The sequence below is a fragment of the Cetorhinus maximus genome, chromosome 10 (genome assembly GCF_964194155.1).
Source record: "Cetorhinus maximus chromosome 10, sCetMax3.hap1.1, whole genome shotgun sequence".
Taxonomy (NCBI): domain Eukaryota; kingdom Metazoa; phylum Chordata; class Chondrichthyes; order Lamniformes; family Cetorhinidae; genus Cetorhinus; species Cetorhinus maximus.
Genome location: NC_135888.1, coordinates 34,184,831 through 34,206,194, shown reverse-complemented (window position 1 = coordinate 34,206,194; position 21,364 = coordinate 34,184,831). Strand labels below are relative to the sequence as shown.

The 21,364-nt window shown below is 42.0% G+C and overlaps 1 protein-coding gene across 6 annotated transcripts in view; it reads left to right on the top strand.

Annotated features, from left to right (window-relative positions):
• The window catches only part of astn2 (astrotactin 2), a 1,702,785-nt gene that overhangs the window by 721,511 nt on the left and 959,910 nt on the right, over positions 1–21,364 (top strand). For all 6 annotated transcript variants that reach the window (XM_078550334.1, XM_078550333.1, XM_078550331.1 and 3 more), the window contains 2 exons: positions 8,638–8,784; positions 16,348–16,515. In XM_078550334.1, coding sequence (XP_078406460.1) covers positions 8,638–8,784; positions 16,348–16,515 — 315 coding nt within the window. The remainder of the gene's footprint in view (positions 1–8,637; positions 8,785–16,347; positions 16,516–21,364) is intronic.

Here is a 21,364-nt window from a genome sequence, read left to right as displayed (position 1 = left end):
AAAAACTGGTTATTCAAATCAAGAAAGGAATAAAGACAAGATGGTATCTCTGTGTGACTTTTAACATCTTCACAAACACAAATTAAATTGCCCCTCTTATATCCTTTTTCCAAGATCTAATTTGAAGCAAATTGGCTCTTGCCTGCAAGATCTTTGCTGGCTTCTGCACATTACTTGCTGTTAGTAATCATATTCCACATTTACATGCATTACATGCAAATCAAACAGATGCAATTCAGGAGAATTGGCACCAGGTTACACAACGATTCGCAATAAAAGGAGGCAGAAGAAAGCAGAAAGGGAGGTGGATCCCAGCCAAAACTGACAGCTTGCTAATTTAGGGATTGGTTAAAGGTAATGCATCAATGCTTGGTATCAGTGTTCTTCAGGTTTCTGCTCTGATTCCCAATTTGGGCTGTTTTTAACCTTGGCATCGCCATCTAGGGGAAGGCAACAAACAGTAAACAGCCTCAGCTTTCCCCTAGTGGTTCAGAGGGATGTGCAGTAGGTAGATGATGGCATAGTGGTAATATCACTGGATTAGTCATCCAGAGACTCAGGCTAATGCCCTGTGGACATGGGATTCAAATCCACCATGGCAGCTGGTGGAGTTTAAATTCATTTAATAAATCTGGAATTGAAAGCTAGCCTCGGTAATCATGATCGGGAAACTGTCATCGATTGTCATAAAAACCCATCTGGCGCACTGATGTCCTTTTAAGGAAGGAAATCTGCTGTTCTTACCTGGTCTAGGCTATATGTGACTCCAGACCCACAGGAACGTGGTTCACTCTTAATTTCCTTCTGAAATGGTGGAGGAAGCCATTCGGTTCAAGGGCAATTAGGGATGGGCAAGAAATACTGGCTTTGCCAGCGATGCCCACATCCCATGAAAGGATAAAGAAAAACATCTGAACCAAATAGACAGGTGAGGTCTGTAATCCTCCCACTGCAATGCAGTGACTGATCTCTACAGGGCCCTAACTGGGGCATTGCAATTTTTCTTGGTACCATTTGATTAGGCAAGGGAATTCAGGCAGCATTCCTGCCTCTGAAGTTTGGGCATGACACCTCATGAAACTACACATCGAGGTTGCTGATGTTCAGATGAGATATTAAACAGACCCCTGTCTTCCCTCTCAGGTGGGTGTTAAAGATCCCATGGCACTGCTTGAACAAAGGCAGAGGAGTTCTTCTGATCTTTTGCCTCATTGTTATCCCCCAACAAATAACACTAAACAGAACAATATTTTTTTCATCATCTCATTGTTGTTTGTGGAACCTTGCTTTGCCCAAATTGGCTTTCACGTTTTCCTACACTGAAACAGTGACTGCACTTCAAAAGTATGGCATTGTAATGTTGTTTTGGGAAGGGTTGCAGGCTCCGAGATACTATGTAAGTGAAAGTGAATTCTTATTTTCTCCCTTGCCTCACTCACAAGTGAAGGAAAATAGCAGTCAACCGCCCCACAGGTCTTTAACGATGCTTATGTTGCATCAGCTAGTAGAAAAACCGCAACAACAGGCAGGTGCTATTTTACTCCACCCCCTTCTCTTCATGTGAGTCCTTTCTGCTGATGATACAATGAAGATATATTGCTTGGCCACTTGGCGAACTGCAGTTTTGTAACTGTATCTCGGAGCCTGCAAACCTTCCAGACGCCTTTTAGTCTGGCATTGGCCTGATTTAAATTGATTACATTTGTACAACTACCAACAATTGCACAGGAAATGAGGCCTTTGTAAAATTAGTTCAATAAGGTCTCATTGATACAGCATGAATGGCTTGCTCCTTTGACAGACAGTAGTAAAAGTGAATTAGTACGCTGATGGATTTATTTTTGAATGTCTCACTGTCAGAGTTATTGGAATCATTTAAAACCTGCTTCCATGTTTGAGTCGATGTATTCAAACAGAGATGATATTTTTAATATTTAAATGAAACCCGATCCCTTTCCCTGATGAGATATCACTGAAGTTTGTGTGGACGAGAGAAGGGACTGTAGGGAGGATGAGCAAACTGACTATGGCGCTGAGGTGCAGGAGGCCATTCAAGTGGGGGGGGGGGGAGGAAAAAGGAATGTAGTTGTATTAGGGGCAATACATTTAGGGGAATAGACACTCCTCTCTGCAGCCAAGAAAGTTAGTCCAAAGGCTGTGTTGTCTGCTGGACAAAGGCTAAGAACATCTTCTCTGGGCTGGAGAGGATCTTTGAGTAGGAGAGCAAGGATCCTGATATCGTGGTCCACATGGGTACCAAAAACATGGTAGGACTAAGAAAGCGGTTCTGCTGAGGAAGCATGAGCAGCTAGGGACCAAATTAAAAAGCACAACCACAGCTGTAATAATCCTTGGATTGTTACCTGAGCCATGAGCAAATTGGCATAGGGTAAATAAAATCAGAGCGTTGAATGTATAGTTCATAGATTGATGTGGGAGAAATGGGTTTCAATTCATGGGGCACTGGCACCAGCAGTGGGGAATGAGGGACTATACTGTTGGGACAGCCTTCACCTGACCTGCGCTGGAGCCACTATACTAATGAATCATAGAATTCGGGCTGTAGACCGGGCGGGAACGGGGGTGGTGGGCACAGTGGGAGGGTTCATGTGAGGAGAGATATGGTAGTTAAAGGACAAGGCAAAAGTGCAGAGTAGTGATGTAAGTAATGATAACCAGAATGTGATGGGAAGGAACAGAGCATACAAACACAAGAGTGCACCAGCAAATCAGGTCAGAGTAGGGAAAGATGGTAAAAAAATACAGAAGTAAAGGCCCTTTATCTGAATGCACACAGTCTTTGTAACAAGATGGATGAGTTAATAGCACAAATAGAAATGAATGAATATGATATAATAACCATTATGAAGACATGGTTACAAAGTGGGGCCTGAACATTCAAGGTTATTTGACATTTAGAAGGACAAGAAGAAAAAGGAAGTGGTGTAGCTCTCATAATAAAGGATGAGATCAATACAGTAGTGAAAAATGATCTTGGTTCGGAGGATCAAAATGTAGCATCAGTTTAGGTGGATTTACAAAACAGCAAAGGAAAGAAGTCATTGGTGGGTGTAGTTTATAGGCCCCCTGACTAGCTATACTGTAGCATAGAGTATAAATCAAGAAATAATGTGGGCTTGTAAGGAAGGTACTGCAATAATCATTGGAGATTTTAATTTTCATATAGATTGGATGAATCAAATTGTGTCATGTCCCAGTGTATTATGAACTTTAAAACTGGACTCAGACAGGCTATTAAAATGGCACTTGCAAATCATGTTCCCTTTGGCATTTTGAGCTTCAGACAGTCCTAAGTCTCAAGCAAATACATAATTAAATATGGACATTCATAGCCATCCAGGGAATTCACACATCCCTTTGTTTCAGAATGGATCAACACAAAAGGACTATAGATGTTTCATTGGACATCGAAACTGTGTGTGAGAGATGGATATGAATGGATCCTGTCAACCTTCCATTATATTATGATGGTTTCCCTCATCCAAGCTAAACTGGGTGAACCTCAAAGTGCCAAATGACAGCACAGGATGATTGGAATTAACATACACACCGCTCTTGTTAGGGAAAGAAAGGACTTTGAGCTTGTGCAAGTCACATGATGAGGGAACCATTTTGTTGTCGGCTTTTAAAACCAGCAAGAAACTCCTTGCAGAACCAGAGTTGCACCAAAGACATTGAATTAGCTGCAAGTCAGCAGGCAACCAAGGAAATTGACAGCAGTACCTTGAAAGTGGAAGACCCCCACCTGAGAGAAGGACTCTGCACCCTGTTTCATTTAAAGTTCACCTGAGAACTAACCTATTAGAAATTTAACACAGGAAACCTCGCAACCTGCTGTGAATCCCTCATTTACAAGACCCTCACTTCGATTTTAACGCATCAACTGCATCTAAGAAACCACAGGTCTGTCACAAAAAAGACTCAGATATCCATAAGCTGTAACAGTATATTTTTGTGTGTGTGAGATGAGTGAGTGAAATGTTGCATTAAATTGGGGGTAAGTGTGTGATAATAAATAACCTTCTTTATTTTTAAACTTTCAAGAAGCTTGTTGCTGGAATTATTTAATTGTGGCACACACTCCAAGAGTAAGAAAATACATATCTCTTACATACAAAAACATTGATCACAGGCAGTAAAAAGGAACACATAGGGCAGAATCTTACGCTTGACGAGTGGGAGCATGTGCACAGCGCTTCTGGGCGTGCGTCAACTGGGCGGGCCACAATTGGCCTGCCCACATAAAATGGTGGCGTGGACCTGATCGGGGGCGCCGATCGGGCCTGTGCCCACTCCCACACCCCCTGCCCGACAGGCAGAAAATTCTGTCCATGAAAACTGGCAAAGGTAGCCTTGAGGATGAGTTCATAGAGTGTATTCGGGACAGTTTCTTAGAACAATACATTCTGGAACCAACCAGGGAACTGGCTGTTTTAGACCTGGTAATGCATAATTAATTAATTAATGACTTCATAGTGAAGGGTCTCTAGCTAAGAGAGATCATAACATGATAGAATTTCACATTCAGTTTGAGGTGAGAAACTTAAGCCTAAAACTAGTGTCATAAGCTTAAATAAAGGTAATTGCACGTGTATGGAGACAGAGTTGGCTAAAGTGGATTGGGAATAGGCTAAGAGGTAGGAAGGTAGAGAAGCAGTGACAGACATCTAAGGAGATATTTCATTGTTCTCAAATATATTTTCCATTGAACATGAAAGACTATGAAAAGGATGCACCATCCATGGCCAACTAAGGAAGTTAAGGATGGTATCAAATGGAAAAAGAAAGATGTATGATGCTGCAAAGATTATTGGTAGGCCAGCAGATTAGAAAAAATTTAGAAACCAGCAAAGGATGTCTAAAAATAATGAAGAGGGAGAAATTGAAGTATGAGAGAAAACCAGCAAGAAATATAAAAACAGACATTGGAAGTTTATACAAATATATAAGATGGAAAAGAGTAGCTAAAATGAGCATTGGTCTCTTGGAGAATGAGACTGGGGAATTAATAACAGAAACAAGGAAATGGCAGAGACTTTGAACAAGCATTTTTATCTGTCTTCAAAATAGAAAATGCAGTACATCTTGAGAACAGTAGAAAGGCAGGGAGAAAAAGAGAGGGAGGAACTTAAAACAATCATCATCACTTGAGAGAAAGCACTAGGAAAACTAATGGGACAAAAGGATGACAAGTCCCCTGAACCTGATGGCCTGCATCTTAGGGTCTTAAAGGAAGTGGTTGCAGAGATAGTGGTTGTAATCTTCCAAAATTCCCTAGATCCTGGAAAAGTTCCAGCAAATTGGAAAACTGGAGACGTGTAACACCTTTGTTCAAGAAAGGAGGGAGACAGAAAGCAGAAAACTACAGGCCAAATAGTCTAACATTTAGCATTGGGAAAATGCTGGAATCTATTATTGAGGAACTAGTAGCAGGACATTTAGCAATCATAATACAATCAGGCAGAGATAACATGGTTTTGTGAAAGGGAAATTGTGTTTGACAGACTTGAGTTTTTTGAGGACGTAACAAGCAGGGTGGATAAAGGGGAACTAGTAGATGTAGAGAACTTGGATTTCCAAAAGACATTTGATAAGATGCCACATAAAAATTGATGACACAAGATAATAGCTCATGGCGTTGAGGGCAATATATTAGCATGGATGAAGGATTGCTTAACTAACAGGAAACAGTTTCGGGATCAATGGGTAATTTTCAGGTTGGCAAACTGTAACTTGTGGAGTGACACAGAAATCAGTATTGGGGCATCAACGATTTACGGGGCAGAATTTTCCCCCCCCATCAGGGGGGATGTTTAGGAGCGGGCACATGGAGGCGCACCTCCGATCGGCGCCCCTGATTGGGGGCATGCTGCCGTTTTACGTGAGTGGGCCAATTAAGGCCCGCCCAGCGTGACGTCCGCAAGGAAGCGCTATGCGTTCCCTCTTCGGGTGGTGGGGGGGGAGATCCTAAACCAAGAGTGCGCTCTTTCGCGCATGCACATGAAAGAGCGCACTCATCTCTCTGAGGCTAAGTGCTGCCTCAGGGAGATCGGCGCCAAATTTAAAAATGTTAACAATAGAAAAAAAAATTCCCCTGAAATGCCCCCTCATGTGACAGTGTCACATGAATTGGGACCTGTCCATCACTTTCATTGACACTTTTATTAAAAATTTAAAAAGCTTTAAAAATTAATAACATAAAAAAACCGCCTGTTGATGAGTTTTCATGCTTTTTCCAATGCCCGCCAGAGCTCCTGGCCTGCCCGCCAACCTTAAGGTTGGGCCTGTGGAGTTGAGAGAGAGCAAATGGACATCTGCAAGGGATGGGAATGGTAAAACCTGTAGAAAAGAGAAAACAAACGTGGGGCGTGTTAGATGCTCTTGTTACTTGAGCACTTTTGTACTGCAGAAATGGTGAGAATGGCATTTATGATCTGCAAGTCTGTCACTGATTCCAAAGGTATGGAGCTTTCTATTTAAGGGTGATTTGTATCAAAATTTCTTAAACCACAGTGAGTGATCACTGTTCCTAATGCTTCAGCCTCCAAGTTGTATTTAAGAAACCAACATAAAGATTTTTCATTCTCTTCCCGCATTCAAGCCATACCTCACTGCTTTCTGATCAATTAGAAATTGATCCAGTTTGCTTCTGAATGCTTTAACTGAGTCAGAATTTACTGAACTCAGTTGCTATCAATTCTACAAGGCAATGATTCCAAACAGAGATTTAATTGTTTAAGCTGATTTAGATTGTGCTTTCTTCTTTAGCTTTTGATTACAGAGTCATAGAGTCATTTTTGGCTCAGAAGGAGACCATTCAACCCATTGAGTCCATGCCAGTTCCCCTTGGAGCAGCTCAGTCTGTCCCAATCACCACCACCCCCCCAAAACCCTGTTTGATTCCCATAGCCCTTCAAGTTTATATGAGTGTCCATCCAATTTCTTTTTGAAATCACTGATTGTTTCTGCTTCCACCACCCTAATGGACAGCGAGTTCCAGGTTATTACTACTCGCTGCATTTTTTAAAAAAAAGTTCTTCCTCACATTCTCCCTGCATCACCTGGCCAAAATCCTAAATCTGTATCCGCCAGTCCTTGTACCATCAGGTAATGGGAAGAATTTTTCCTTGTCTCTCTTACACCTTATGCACCTCAAACAAATCTCCCCTCAATCTCTTGTGCTCCAAAACATGAGATGTAGTTGACAAGGTTGATCAACATGAATTGTTTTCACTTTGATTTTTTTTAAAGTCACAGGTTTAATTAAGCTTCAAAGCATTCTCTTCAAAATGGATGGTCATTATATGTACATTTAGTACAAGCACTGCGTACAAAGTTAGCTTGATCCTTAAATCTGAAATTACTTTTATTTTAAGCTAAAAGCAAGCCCTTGACTTGAAAGCTTATTGATTCGGTGTTGGCAATGAAACACTCCTCTTTTATGCTTGTAATGAAAACCCTTCATGTCACAGTTTGTGTTTAAATCCTTAGATTGTGATCAGCCTGGAACTTACATTGTGTTTGACTTTTTATTGAGGGAAAAATGAACATTTTGAAGTATTCCACCTAGATAGGAAATATGCCTAAGTATCAATCATTTCTCCATGGCCTTTGGGAATATTTTATCCATTAAATATTTTTCTTCAGACATGATGGCCTGTAAATTCCGGGCTCCTGGGTGTCATAACTGGGGGTGGGGGTGGGGGTGGATTCCCCCCTCACACCACTCCTCTCCAGAAGTTAACAAGTAGGGATTGCACATCAACTTCCCGGGAAGTTCAAACTGCAATTGCCCTGCATTGGGAACCATCCAAAAGTATGATATTAATCGCAAAGTTCAGATGGTTCTGACTGTCTAACCAGAATAGCTACCCAGGAAAAGTTAGAAGAATTAAAACCACTTCCAACTCCTGGGTAGGCTACAGTATTAACTCACTCCACCCTCACCAACTTCTCTTATGGCAGCACCCCCCCCCCCCCCCCCCCCCTGCCCCCCCTCCCCCGAACTGACCAGACCCCCAAATCACCTGATCCCCAACCCCAGCTGACTACCCAATCTTCCCCACCCCCACGCAATCATACCCACTTACCTTACAAACTTACCTTCTCCCTAGTTTCTGAAAGTGGCTGGACCGTTAAACTTACCTGCTTTACAACGGCTAGCGCCGTAAGAAAGGAGGCATGTTTTCTTTACTTCCGACTCGGGGGTGTGCTGCCCTGTACGATTCTTGCCCGACCTGAGTCGGTAGGTCGGTTGAGAAAGGATCAGCCGGATTTCCAGGTAAGTCATTAGGAGCGGAGTGGCAATCCTACTCTGCCACTCCGTGGAAGTTTAGGCCCAATATAAAACTAGTACTTTAAAGTGACTGTAAAGTATTCATTATGAGATTGTAGACTAAGTCCAGATTTACCACCATGTTGTAGGAACTATTAATTCTCCACTAACAGTGGTTTCGATTTTTTTAATGCAATATTTATAATTCAAATTGAATGGGGGAAAAATAATAAATTGAGAATTGTGACAAAGGAGCTGAAATCTCAGCCCAGTGCAGACTGTAACAGTACTGAGGTATGATAAAGAATGTGCCTTTTGAAAATAACTGCTTTGTTTCCTAGGTTCTCCCAGGAGCCCTTTGAATAGAACTGCCCTCACTTTAATCACTGTGAGCAGCTGTGTCCTAACTGTGGTATATGGAGGCCACTTGACATGCCCTCTGATGGTGAAGGTGACCCTACATGTCCCTGAGCACTTCATTGCTGATGGTGAGTTTTTCCCTTGTGGGTACTTACAGAAGATGGAAAGACTTCAAGCTGATAGTAGTTTCTTGGTATTTGTTTGATTGATGTGAATTACTTCTGCATTACAATTCTTGGAAGTTGCTGAATACCTGCTGTGGTCTGCACCTTTTGATTTTGAACATTGGATAAAGTTTATCCCTATCCAAATCATTTTTCTTTATATTTGGCACAATAGGGAAAGCAAAGTGAAAGAGCATTAAAACACATTAAAAAAACAATGGAAATTTATGGTGTTCTGGAATGTGATTGTGAAAGTTAGTTTTAGTCAGACTTGATCTTCAGTTTTTCTGTTCAGTTAAGTTTGGTTTTCTCAGTGCATTTCACCCAAAATTGGTGTAATCACTGTGAGAGGTAGTAGAATTTTAAGCACAAATTATGTTCAGCACAACTTGAGATTTCACAACCTTTTTGTGCTAGTTTTAAAAAATCACACTAGAAACCAGTCCTATCCATAACACCAGCCACAGCCCCAGGAATTACCATTGGGAATTTCTACTAATTATGGACCTTTGTGGGCCTTTAAGGGGCTCCCAAAAATTACACTGGTTCTTCTGGGTGCATGAACACTAAATGGAAACTTTTAAAAGCTTTTGAATATTTTTTGTTAATTTACCAAGGAATTGACTACAGTACAATAATATTACGAGCAAATGGTTTTGAATGATTTTTAAAAGTCATTTGCAGGCGGCGGATTGATATTGATTTAAAATGCTAATATTTTTGTGATTAAACCCATTTTCAGCTATATTAATCAAACTTCAGCCGATGGCAATCTTTAATAAGTGGCAAATTGCTCTGGCTCAAAGGAGATGTTGTGTTCAACAATATACAAATTAGTTTGAATAGACACTCAAGAAAAAATATAATTCTCAATAGTCTCAATTTGGACCCATTGTTCTGGTTACACTCAAAGCAGAAACTCTAACCCAAATGTGATATGACTTATTCAATAGATTCAGGTGAGGAATAATTATACAACCCTCCTGCTACCTATATAGCTTTCTCCATTTTTTTTTTGTTGTTTCTTATTAATGGTGGGGCGGATAACATTTTTGAGTATGTCATTCCCCACCCCACTGCGGCAGAGGCTCCACTCACCCCCTTGCTCCTGATGGTGCTGGTGTCTCACCCTGAACTCCCCACTCTCTGGGGCTGGCCCCTTGCCCTCCGCCCCACCACCCCCGCTCCTGAAGGTGCTGGTCCCTTCCCCTCAGCTCCCACAGCCAATGCTCCTTCCTCTCTCCCCCACCTACTTTAACAGCACTGGCTGCTCCCCCCCCCACCTCCGCTCCCACCCCCATGCACCCCCATTCTCTCTAGTATGGCCCCTTTTCCTCTCTGCCCAGCTCCCAATGCTTCTAGCCCCTTTCCATCTCTGATTTCGATGTTTGTCCTGCTCTCCCACAGAGCCTGAACCCCAATAATCCACCTGTTTCCGCCACCTCCCACTGTTGCTGGATCTCCCATGTCAGCTGCATGACCATTGGAGAACTGCACCATCACTTCTGGTTCTGACCCCCAACCCCTGCACAGAGAAAACTGCTCCGGGGGTGGGTGGCAAGTGTGGGAGGAAGGGGGAAGAAGGTAAGGGTGGAAGAGGAGGGAGGGGTTGAAAGAGTTGGAGTGCTGCAATTTGGGGAGAGGGGTGGGGTGCAGGGTAGTGGTGCAATCTAGAGTTTGGTGGGAGCAGGGAGTTGGTGCATCTGGTTAGCTAAACTGCACAGCCAGAGAAATTTGCAAGGGTAAATCCAACCCCAATGAATAATAATAGTACTTTAAAAAAACAAAGTCTATGATTGTGATCATGAAATAATCTTTTTATTGTTTTAGTGATTGGAATATTGCAAAAGTATCAGTTCACATAAATACAGATTTTATTCTCGTCAGTTCAGATCAGAAACATTTCTACTCGCGTGAATCTCCATTGAAATTGACACTTGCACAATTCTTGCAATTTTCTGCATAAGACAATTAAAAATTAGGCATTGGACATGCCCCTCTAATGGATTTTCATTAAGAGAACACATCCAATCATGAGGAGATATTGTATAAAATAAAGGTTAGGGGGCAGAGGAGCATGGAGCATTGAGGTTGGAGACTGAGGATGAAAGTCAGCTAATAATGGAGATGTATAATGGACCATGAATGCCTCTATGCATACGTTAAGGGACCACCTGAAATTGTGTTTGGAAAATATTCCCAAGTGTGTTTAATGCACTGTTCTGCAGATCCTTGCAATCCTGCTAGAATAATCACTCTTGTGATTGGGCACTGACCTTATGTTAAACAATCTACACTGCATCAGCTGGGACTTAAAAAAATCTGATGTCTGAAACTTAGTCAATTTTGCCATGAAAACTTAGTTTTCCTCACAAGAAAACTCCTTGATTGTTTTTGATGGCAGTTGAATGCCTTCTAAGCACTTAAATAATGCAAGATGATCGCAAATGATGTTGTTTGACCTTTGTATGATTTCATTTCATGTCAGTTGATCACCAATGATGTCATTTGATTGCTATTTGATGTCGAATGATGACTGGTCACTCTTGAGTGCAGATGATCACAAATAAATGCGTATGAATGCTGTTGAACACAGAATGATATCCAAATTTTCTGGTAGGGCATGTAACTTTGAGTTAGAATACTAAATCCGATCAGTTCATATGATTGCTTCTGAACTGTTCAACGGCCAGAAGCTTCTTCAGATTGTAAAACAGGATGGGCTCTTCTGATATTGCGGATCACTGTCTGCGTTACATGGTCCTCACAATACAAGATCAATATTTGAGATAGAATTCGACAGGTTGAGCCAAATCCAGACAAGTGCTGACATCTACATTCTTGGCAAGGTCATATTCCTAACTAGTTGCCTTAATGGAGACATTTAGTTGTAGGGAGAATTATTGTGGAAACCAATTGATTTCCAATAGTCCTCAGCATTCTTGTTATAGTGGAATGTTTTATTTCCATCAGCAGATCCAAGGTAGCAAGTCTCTTCTGGATAAAACTCAAATGTATTTGACAATTCATCATCACTGCCAAATTTAACACAAATGACCTGAAATATTCCCAATGCAATTCATGTCCCAGTTTGACCTGATCAGGCATAGTGGTGATTGAGCCAATAGCTGACATGCATTCTCAAGTAGTTGGTCATTTCCGTCAACCATTAAAACATGCATTACATCCATCTAAAGATCATGGGTTGCGTTTCCGCCTTGGAAACCTGCATCCAAAATGCTGTTGAGATTATGCTGGTTAGATTAATCATTCAAGATTTCCATAAATTAATTTGCATAATTTCAAACATGGATTTTTTTCTTCAACCAATGTAATCAGACAGCGTAATAGAAGATAATCTGATGTGGTTTTATTGGTATAACTGAAAATGATTTTTATCACTGACAAACTATTTTATCAGCGAAAATATTTTTAATAATAGTGTTGAATCCTCCACCAGTGAATAACCTGGAATCATATAATCATTGAACCTGATTTAAAATCATGAATAATGACTTTTTAAAAATCCACATTGAACCATTGAATAGCTTCATTGATGTTCACTCCATTTTGTTTTGGTAAATTAAGTATTTTTTTGCTGTGAAAAGGCATTCAAAACGTTCCCGGGCACCTAAGAAAATGACCACAATTGAATGAGCCTTCCTGAAACAGCACAATCCGTGGAATCTCCCAATTGCGAGGGTCGGTTTTGTCAGCAGTACCTTAGTCGAGTGAATTGAATCTTGTGCCAGTATAAAAGATCATGAAAAGATGAGCGTAAATAGTTTTGGACATATGTGGTCGATCTGAAAAGACATTTCTGATGAATGGTGTCTACCTGAAGCCAAGCCCCACTCTTACTATAAACATGGTATATTTTCCGCTTGCAGTAGGCTCAGCCCCAATGTTATTAACCTCCTGATTATACAAGTTAAAATGTAAAAAGATAAATGTCACAATTAGCTACTCAAGTATTTACAGCAGTTTACATGTCATTACTCATATATAAAAAGATGTTTCAGATTACTTTACAGTGAGATGGATGACAAGTGAGCACTGTGCAGGGGCTAAAATAAGGAGAGTCAGGGAAATGAAACCTGCTTGAAGACAACGGTTCCATGGATTGTGAACACAGTGAGTTCAGTGGAAAAGCAACGATGCGATGGAGGACTGCCTCGAAGAGTGACACCAAAATGCTTGAAGAAACAACTATTGAGGGTGGAGTGAAAGGAATTGAGGATATAGTAGTTAGCTAATGCTGGAAGGCTGGAAGATGATTGCAGGGTCTGGAGGGGCTCAAAACAATATAGGATACTGTTGGTGGCATTCAGCAGTGTGGTTTAGGTTTTGGGACTAGGGTGAACCTGATTAAAGGAATTTGAATAATGTGTCAAAATGGGAGGACTTGAAGAATACACAAATTGAAAATAAATGATAGTTGTGGAGGGGTGAAGGTCAGATTTTTTTTTCCATGACTAGTGAGGATGATGACATTGATGTTGAAAGATGTGATGAGGTCCTCTGTTGTGAGAGGTGAGGATGGAGGCCGGGTGCAGTGGAAGGTGATGAAAGTTGCTTGTTTATTAGAGAAGTTTGCAGTTGTTCCTGCTCTCTAAAATATTTTGAGAATAGTTGGTGACCTGGCCATGGAGAAGGAGACATGACAGAGTTTGAGGTGGTTAAACCATATTTGGGCATGAGTGGCAAAGCCAATTGGTCAGCAAGTGCAGTCCAGTGGATTTGAGGTCAGAGTTTGCTGGGGAAGTGGTCGTATAATGTGAGGTACAAATACACAAATTGCAATAAGATTATAAGACAGGTGTTCTTTATTCCACTGGTATCAAATGTTCATAAACATTAATGCAAAAAGCTTAAGATAGAAGAATAAACTATTTACAATATTCATGGCTGGTGCTCCATATCCACTTAAGCTTAACTCCTGATCTTTAATCAGCTAGATAGCAGCGTGCAATTGGTGGAGCTCCTATAGCTAATTTCCTGTGGCCACGTGAACCCTATTACCTGGCCTGCCAGAAGGGGGGTCTTCCTTTCCTCGTGGCCTCTCGATCTCGGGGGGGTGTTGTAGGTGGTCCACCTAAGTCTCTAATAGCTCTTTGCCTGCTCAACTGTCACTTGCCAGCTCTCTAGCTGCCGTCAGAGGCCCCTGAATGGCCTATTCTTGGTCTTGGCTTCTCAATGCTGTGACTTACCAGTCTCGGACTTCTGCTCCTACACCTTGCTGCTGCCCTCCCTCCCTCCCTCCCTCCCTCCCTCCCTCCCTCCCTCCCTCCCTCCCTCCCTCTCTCCCTCTCTCCCTCTCTCCCTCTCTCCCTCTCTCTCTCTCTCCCTCGCTCAATCTCTCTCTCCCTCGCTCAATCTCTCTCTCCCTCGCTCAATCTCTCTCTCTCTCTCGCTCAATCTCTCTCTCTCTCGCTCAATCTCTCTCTCTCTCGCTCAATCTCTCTCTCTCTCGCTCAATCTCTCTCTCTCTCGCTCAATCTCTCTCGCTCAATCTCTCTCACTATCCATGAGACTTCTGGCCCCGTCCCATCCTTAGCCTGTGCTCCCAACTCTAAGCTCTGCCCCCTCCTCCTTCAGCCTGCACTCCTGGCTCAGGCTTCGCCCCAGCTCGCTGGAGACTTTGGCTCTTGTCCCAAAGGGAGCCCCCAGGACCAACCGAACCCCCTGCCAGGCATCCTGCCCGGCCGACAACCTTCGCTAGGGTGGAATCTAGTGCCCTGCAGGAAATGCCCCACAGTGGGTGGGATCTGGCCCTGTACTGAAGTTGGAATTGATGATGCCGAGGTCCCGCTCACCTGTCCTGCTACTGTAGGAATGGCAGATTGCCTGGGATCTCATGGGACCAAGAGCTGTATTTAGAATTGACCCAAACTTGAAAATCATTGGGCTAAAAAGGTGGTTGATGTAGAGACTTGACGTCTAAATAAATGTAATGAAGTCAACATTCCACTAATTGTGATAATATGGATGAATTGAATTAGGTTCAAAAACCAAGTTCAGCTGAGGTGCTAATGGGAGAAGTCAATGTAGAGGTATATATCAGTGTAGATTATTCCCCTGCATTGAAATAAATGTGTTTCTTTATGATTAAAAACAGCATTTGAATAGTTCAGTGTAATCCCCAAGTGTGACAGAAGTGAACACTTTAGTCCTCAATGATTTGTGCACTGACTTTATGTATGGCTTGCAAAAGGGCAACCGTTACCTGCAGGGAAAAATAAAAGCACAGTCTGCAAGCCTATTTATCCGAATCGTAATTTGCCTTTTTCAGGCAAGGGCATTGATCTGCAGGAGAACATTTTTCTCCTAATTTCTTTTCCCTTTCAATAAGGCTAGCTATTTGCTTTGGTGTGTTCTTAGCAGAGAAAGGATAACAAATATGTCCCTGATATGCGAACTGCTTCCATTTAACTAACAGAATTTTTAATCAATGCCTGTGCGTTAATCCCTATTATTCTTGTAAAAGCTCTTAGCTCCTGGCAATGTGACATTACGTGACAGCAGGAAATGGTCTCTTTCATTATTGTATTTATTATTAATGTTGTGCTGAATTAGTGTAGAACACACATTGGAAAGAGATGTATTTGAATTTGGCCTCTTAGCTCGACAATAATCCACTGTAAATGCTTAAAATGCTATAAAAGGGTATCAATAATACTCTTGTTTTCCACAGAATTCCTAATTAGTTTGTACAGTGCATTGTAACTACTGAGTTTGTTCTCCAATGATCTGTTGAAAACACAATCTGCCAGCTACTGACCAGCCCAAATATCTTCAAAAGATTTTAGTTCCTTCTATCTGTTTCATCAGGAACTGTGCACTGAGGGGTGATTATTGGAACCAATATATACCCTACCATTAAGACAAAACTCATCCAACTTTATATAAGAAATAACTTTTGGCAGTAATAATGAATGAAAGCCTTACGGGTTTGTTTAAAGGAGGTTCTTTTAAAGCAAATGGATTTATGTCTTTGTGGAGATAGCAGACAGGGAGATGTTGTATAAATTCATTAAGTGGTCATCCAGTTTTCTCATCAACAATAATTTCTTGTATCATGTTTCTTAGAACTATGCATTATCAACAGCAAATGGAGCCCACTGAACTGCTCCACACGCTGAACCATTTTACTGCCCCCAGCCTTAAGTCACCCAGTAGGAGCTGCCAGTAAAACATGCTGTTATTTCTGCAGTTAGAATGCATACAGTCTGCATTATGTTAAATTAATACCTGCCAATGAGCTAGAAGCAGCAATCCCTTCCAGCAGTTCAGATGACACCCATAATCTGCTTCAACTTTATTCTCATGGTTTTCACTGACATCTGAACACCTCATGATTGAATGGTTCTTGTCTGTTTGAATCCTAAATGTTCATTATTCTTGATATCACTGTCCATCAAACACTGTTTTTGGCATGTCGTGAATTGGTGCTTTAATTAAAAGCAAAAACAGTGTCAAAATGCATTGAACAGATGTCTTTAACTTCTGCCATTGTCTGTTGTTCAGGGAGCAGCTTTGTTGTCAGCGAGGGAAGCTTTCTGGATGTTTCAGACTGGTTAAATCCAGCCAAGTTATCACTGTTTTATCAAATCAACTCCACATCTCCATGGACAAGAGACCTTTGTGGGCAAAGGACATTGGAGCCCTGTGAGCATCTCTGCGATGAAGAAACAGGTAAGCCATGAGTCCTGCAGCTTTTGGCATCTGTGACTTCCATGCATGGGAATTCCCAATTTGGTGTTTGTTTATTTATTTCCAATTTTTGGACGTCATTTTGGCCACCCTTTCGAGTCCAAATATGGCTTTAATGGTGCTTCCCATTTTCCCTTTTGTTAAAGTAATATAAAATTGGTTGGAAAGAAAAACACTGTAGAAGCATGTTACTTTACTCCTCGACAGGCAATTCCCGTTGCTGCGAAGAGTAAATGCCTCCTTCGTATCCTTGTTGAGATGAGCAAAACCAGGCTTTGGAAAATATTTTTATCACAAGTATAACATGGAAAAAGTAACTACATCAAGCAAATGTGTAGCATGATTTATTTACTTTTTTTCTCTGATTAATGTTATCAAAATAAATACCAACTTCAACCTTCATTTGATGGGAGGTAGTCGGCAGTTAAACTAAAAACAAAATCTTTAATTGAGGTTGCAGCACATGATTTTGACTGAGTGTTAACACAAAAATTGTTATAACTCAGGAATCAGATCAATCTTTGCACTCATGAAGAGAAATCACTTTTGTCTCTGTTGTGGGCATTTTATAGTTCTTGTAGGGTGAGGAAGTCACTTTTAAGAAGTGGATAGCTGATCTATTGGACAAGCTTGGATGCTTTATAAACTAATGAAAAATTCTATTTGATATTAGGGAATACTCCTACCTGTTGTTAAAACGTTTCCAACTCTTGAACTGAGCTCAGTACATAACTGTAAGTATCTAACCTCTGTCATTGGACAGCTTTTAACAGTCAGTGACTTAGAATCATAGACCTGGCTCATTGGCACGGGCTGGGAAGTGAGAGAGCTGGCAAAGTGGCATAAAGTCAGGAGGAGAGCCTGACATTATCCTGCCACTGTGCCACATTGCTGCAGCAAAAAATGAGATGGCTGGGAGCGAATTGAGCCACTTAAATGGCCAATTAGGGCGGGCACGCTGCCACATTACATGACTGCCAAATAAACCCTGGCAGCCTACCCGTGGGTTCTGGGGCACGGCGTACTTTCCTTGATGGGTGCTCCCTGACCAATGCAGGCCCCCCACCACCTCCAGCAGCAATGGCCACCCTCATGGCAACCACACTGCACGGTCCTCCATAACTGTCCCTGAACCCTTCCAATTACCAGGCCCTAGCTGCCAGACCACAGCTTCCCCCAGCCTAACTCTGCTGTCCTCAAGGTGTGTCACTTTTGACTTGTCTTAACTCTGATGTTGAAGCCTCAGCAATGGTTGCACTAGCCATGTTGCTATTGAGGCTACTGGGCTGCCGGTCCTCTGATTAATTAGTCTCCAGCAGCAATATACCTCCTTGGGTCCTGAGTCCTATCACTCTCTTTCAGCCCTGGCAACGGGACTTTGAGGTAAGCGGCAAAATTCAACTCCAGATGTAATTGTGGAGTGCAAAGGGTGCATCATTGAACTGATAACTTGATTCTGCTGGTGGCACTCTTACTCCTGAGTCAGAGGTTGTGGGTTCAAAGTATATTAAAGACTTGAGTATGAAATCTAGGTTGACAGTTCAGTGTTGTACTGAGGGAGTGCCATATTGTCAAAAGTATAGAATTCTTTGTTGTTTATCATGGCCAAGATTTTGTGATCAGCTGCAAAATGATGGTAGTTGCTACTGACCTTGAAGAAGATCCACTGATCTCTGTGGTGTGAATTTCAACTTTCCCAACATTCATTTCATTCTGGCGCCAGCAGTAAGGAATCTCTGGCACCCAGCAACAGTGACATCATCAAGCAGGCTAAGCAGCCAATCATATTGAAGAATTCCCACAGACAGCAGCCAGGAAGTACAGCAAGTTTTATCATTCACTTTTTTTCTAATTTTACAAAAGCAAAATCAAGTTTGAGACATACATATAGGATTAAGGTCGAAGCTAAATTATCATCAAAAAAAGCTTTAATAAAATATTTACTGTTATTTTTAAACATCTACAACATTTTTATCATGGAATTGAAAAATTTGGCAATGCACAAACATAATAGTTTTCCAGCTCCATCTGAGTTGTTCAGCAGTAATTATGACTTTCTATCCTGCTAAAAGCCCAGAAATACCTCATTCAGTGAGGCATAGCTTCTTCAAGGGTTTTTACAGTGTGAGTTTTAATGTAAAAAGTGGAACTTCATGTCAATTCAATGATTTCTCATTGATTTTGATCCAGAAGGACTTCAACAGTGCACGTTCTGGAGGTGTGGGAAATCAGTTACTGCAACTTCCGGATTTCTATGTTTAACTGTGTAGGTGCAGACACCTAAAGTTGCTGTCAGTTTCACAGCGTAATGATGGCAAACGCTGATCAGTTTATCATCATTATGACTGCAAAATACGGGCCATTGCTTAAAATAATGCCCAGTCAGCCTGCTGCTTGGGCAGAAAATATCTAGGACACCAGTTGAAGGAGATCAGGAGAGTTTTTCTGCTGGTGTGTCGAACATATCCCTCAATCATCACCACCAAAAATAATACCTGGTCATTCATTTACCTGCTGTTTGTGGAACCTTTACATGATAATTGGTTGCTGCATTTGCTTACATAACATTCGCTTAAAAATTTGGTCCACTTGTTGTGCACTGCTTTAATTTCAGCACCTGTCTCAGTTGGTAGATCTCTTACTTTGTCAGAAGTTTGTGGGCTCAAGTTTCACTCTAGGACTTGAGTACATAAATCAAGGATGGCACTCTGATGCAACACCTAGGAGTGCTGCACTATCTTTCAGATGAGATGTTAAACTGAGCCCTGTCTGCCCTCTCAGGTGTTTATAAAAGATCCCATGGCACTACTTGAAGAAGAGGGGGATTGCTCACTGTTGTTATAACTAATATTTATCCCTCAACCGAAATCTCTAAAATACAATGGGCCATAACTTCCAAGCTCCCCAGCATCGGATTGTGGGGGAAGGATTCCCCAAAGATGCTCCGGGGAATCCCTCTGGGAACGTCATAGTTAAGGGTTTGCATGGCAATTGTCCAGAAGTGCAAACTTCCTCTGGATAATTGCTCTGCGCAGGGAACCATCTGAAAATGTGACTTAAATCTCAAACTTTGGATGGTTCTGGCTGTGTTACACAAATAGTTACCCAGAGAAAGTTAGAAGAATTAAAACCTCTTCTAACTTCTGGGTAGCTATTGTAAAGACCCAGACCGACCTCCCTGCAGGCCTCCCCCCACCGCTCCTGCAACTAACCATCCCCACTACGGGATTTACCGGGTTTATGGCAGCTAGTGTCTGCTGTACTGAGACGCTGGGCCTGAGGACAGCTGTGCTGCCTGGATCACACCTGGCCTGATTCAGAAGGTCCGGCGAGACAGGCACGGGAGAAATTTAGTGCAAGTAATTGGGCACAGAGTGGCAATCCGACGCTTATTCCCATCTTCAGGAAGTTACGGCCTATTAATTGGCAATTATCGCCTTGCTACTTTTGGGACTTTAAGTGCAAATTGGCTGTCAAAATTCCCACAGTGAAACAGTAACTAACACTTCAAAAGTAATATATTGGCTGCAAAAGTGCATTTGGGACATCCCGATGTCATGAAGGACACTATATAAATGCAAGTTCTTTCTTCTGATATGAAATTTTTCTGGGAGATTCAGAAGACAGGTGTGAAGATCTACTTTTCTCCTAGGCTGTAAGCATTATTGTCAGGGAGAGCAACCCTCTATTCCAGGAGATTCCCATACAACCTGGGAGGGTTGCCAATGCTGGGGGAGACAAAAATACAAACACTACTATAAGTTCTTTGTTGCAGTTTACATGACATCCAGAAAAGGGTGTTTCTCTCAAAGTCCCACATCTGAACATCAGACTTCATTACATGAATCTAGAAAATCAAGAGAGGAATTAGGGTTAGCATGATAAATGAATTTTCAGCATTTGTAGATGAGTGGCATCACACTGCAGCACCAGGTAACCAAGCTGCCTGTCTGTGTTATTGCTTCAGTGAAAATAACAGGGAAATGTCCTGATGTAGATAGCCTCCAGCCTCGTCATTCCTCATGTTCTTCCTACTGTCTGCATCAGGGATCTGAAGACCTTCCACCTGCATCTGGGTGAACAATTGACTGGAGACATATCCTCACCCAGTTCAGACCCTCCTGAGCTGTTGTATGCCATCTGTCTTTGCAGAAAGAAGGAACATGAATTAGTGAGTGGCTCTCATAATGAGTTGTGCAGCTATGTGAGACAGAGTCATGAAGCAGCTTTTCAATAACATTGCCTCCATCATAAGGGGTAGAAGTGGGGATGTTCACTGATAATACTCAGTTCCATTTGCAATTCCTTAGATACTGAAGCAGTCTGTAACCCCACGCAGCAGGACCTGGATATCATTCAGGCTTGGGCAGATTAAGCGGCAAATAATATTTCTGCCACACAAGTGCCAGGCAATGACATGTCCAACAAAAGAAAGCCTAACCAGCTCCTCTTGACATTCAGTGACTTTACAAACACCAAATCCCCCGCACACAATATCCTTGGGGACATCGTTGATGAGAAATTTAACAGGAAGCGCATAAATAACGTGACTACTGCAGGGAAGATGTCCACAAAAGGCAAGAAGACTGTAGCTCGCAGGTTAGTGACGCATCACCGGAACACCTGTTGAATGCATGGATGCATGCCGCGATGTCCTCTACCCCCGGATTGGCCTCAGGATGGGCAGTGGCGTGACCAACCAGGCTTAGGAGGCAGTGGCAGTGGTGATCAGCGCCAATGCTGCACAGAAGAAGTTGGCCATCCAATGCAGATAGAGAATGAATGATCTCGTCCTTGCAGCCAGGGTATGGCAACCATCTCATCACTCTGA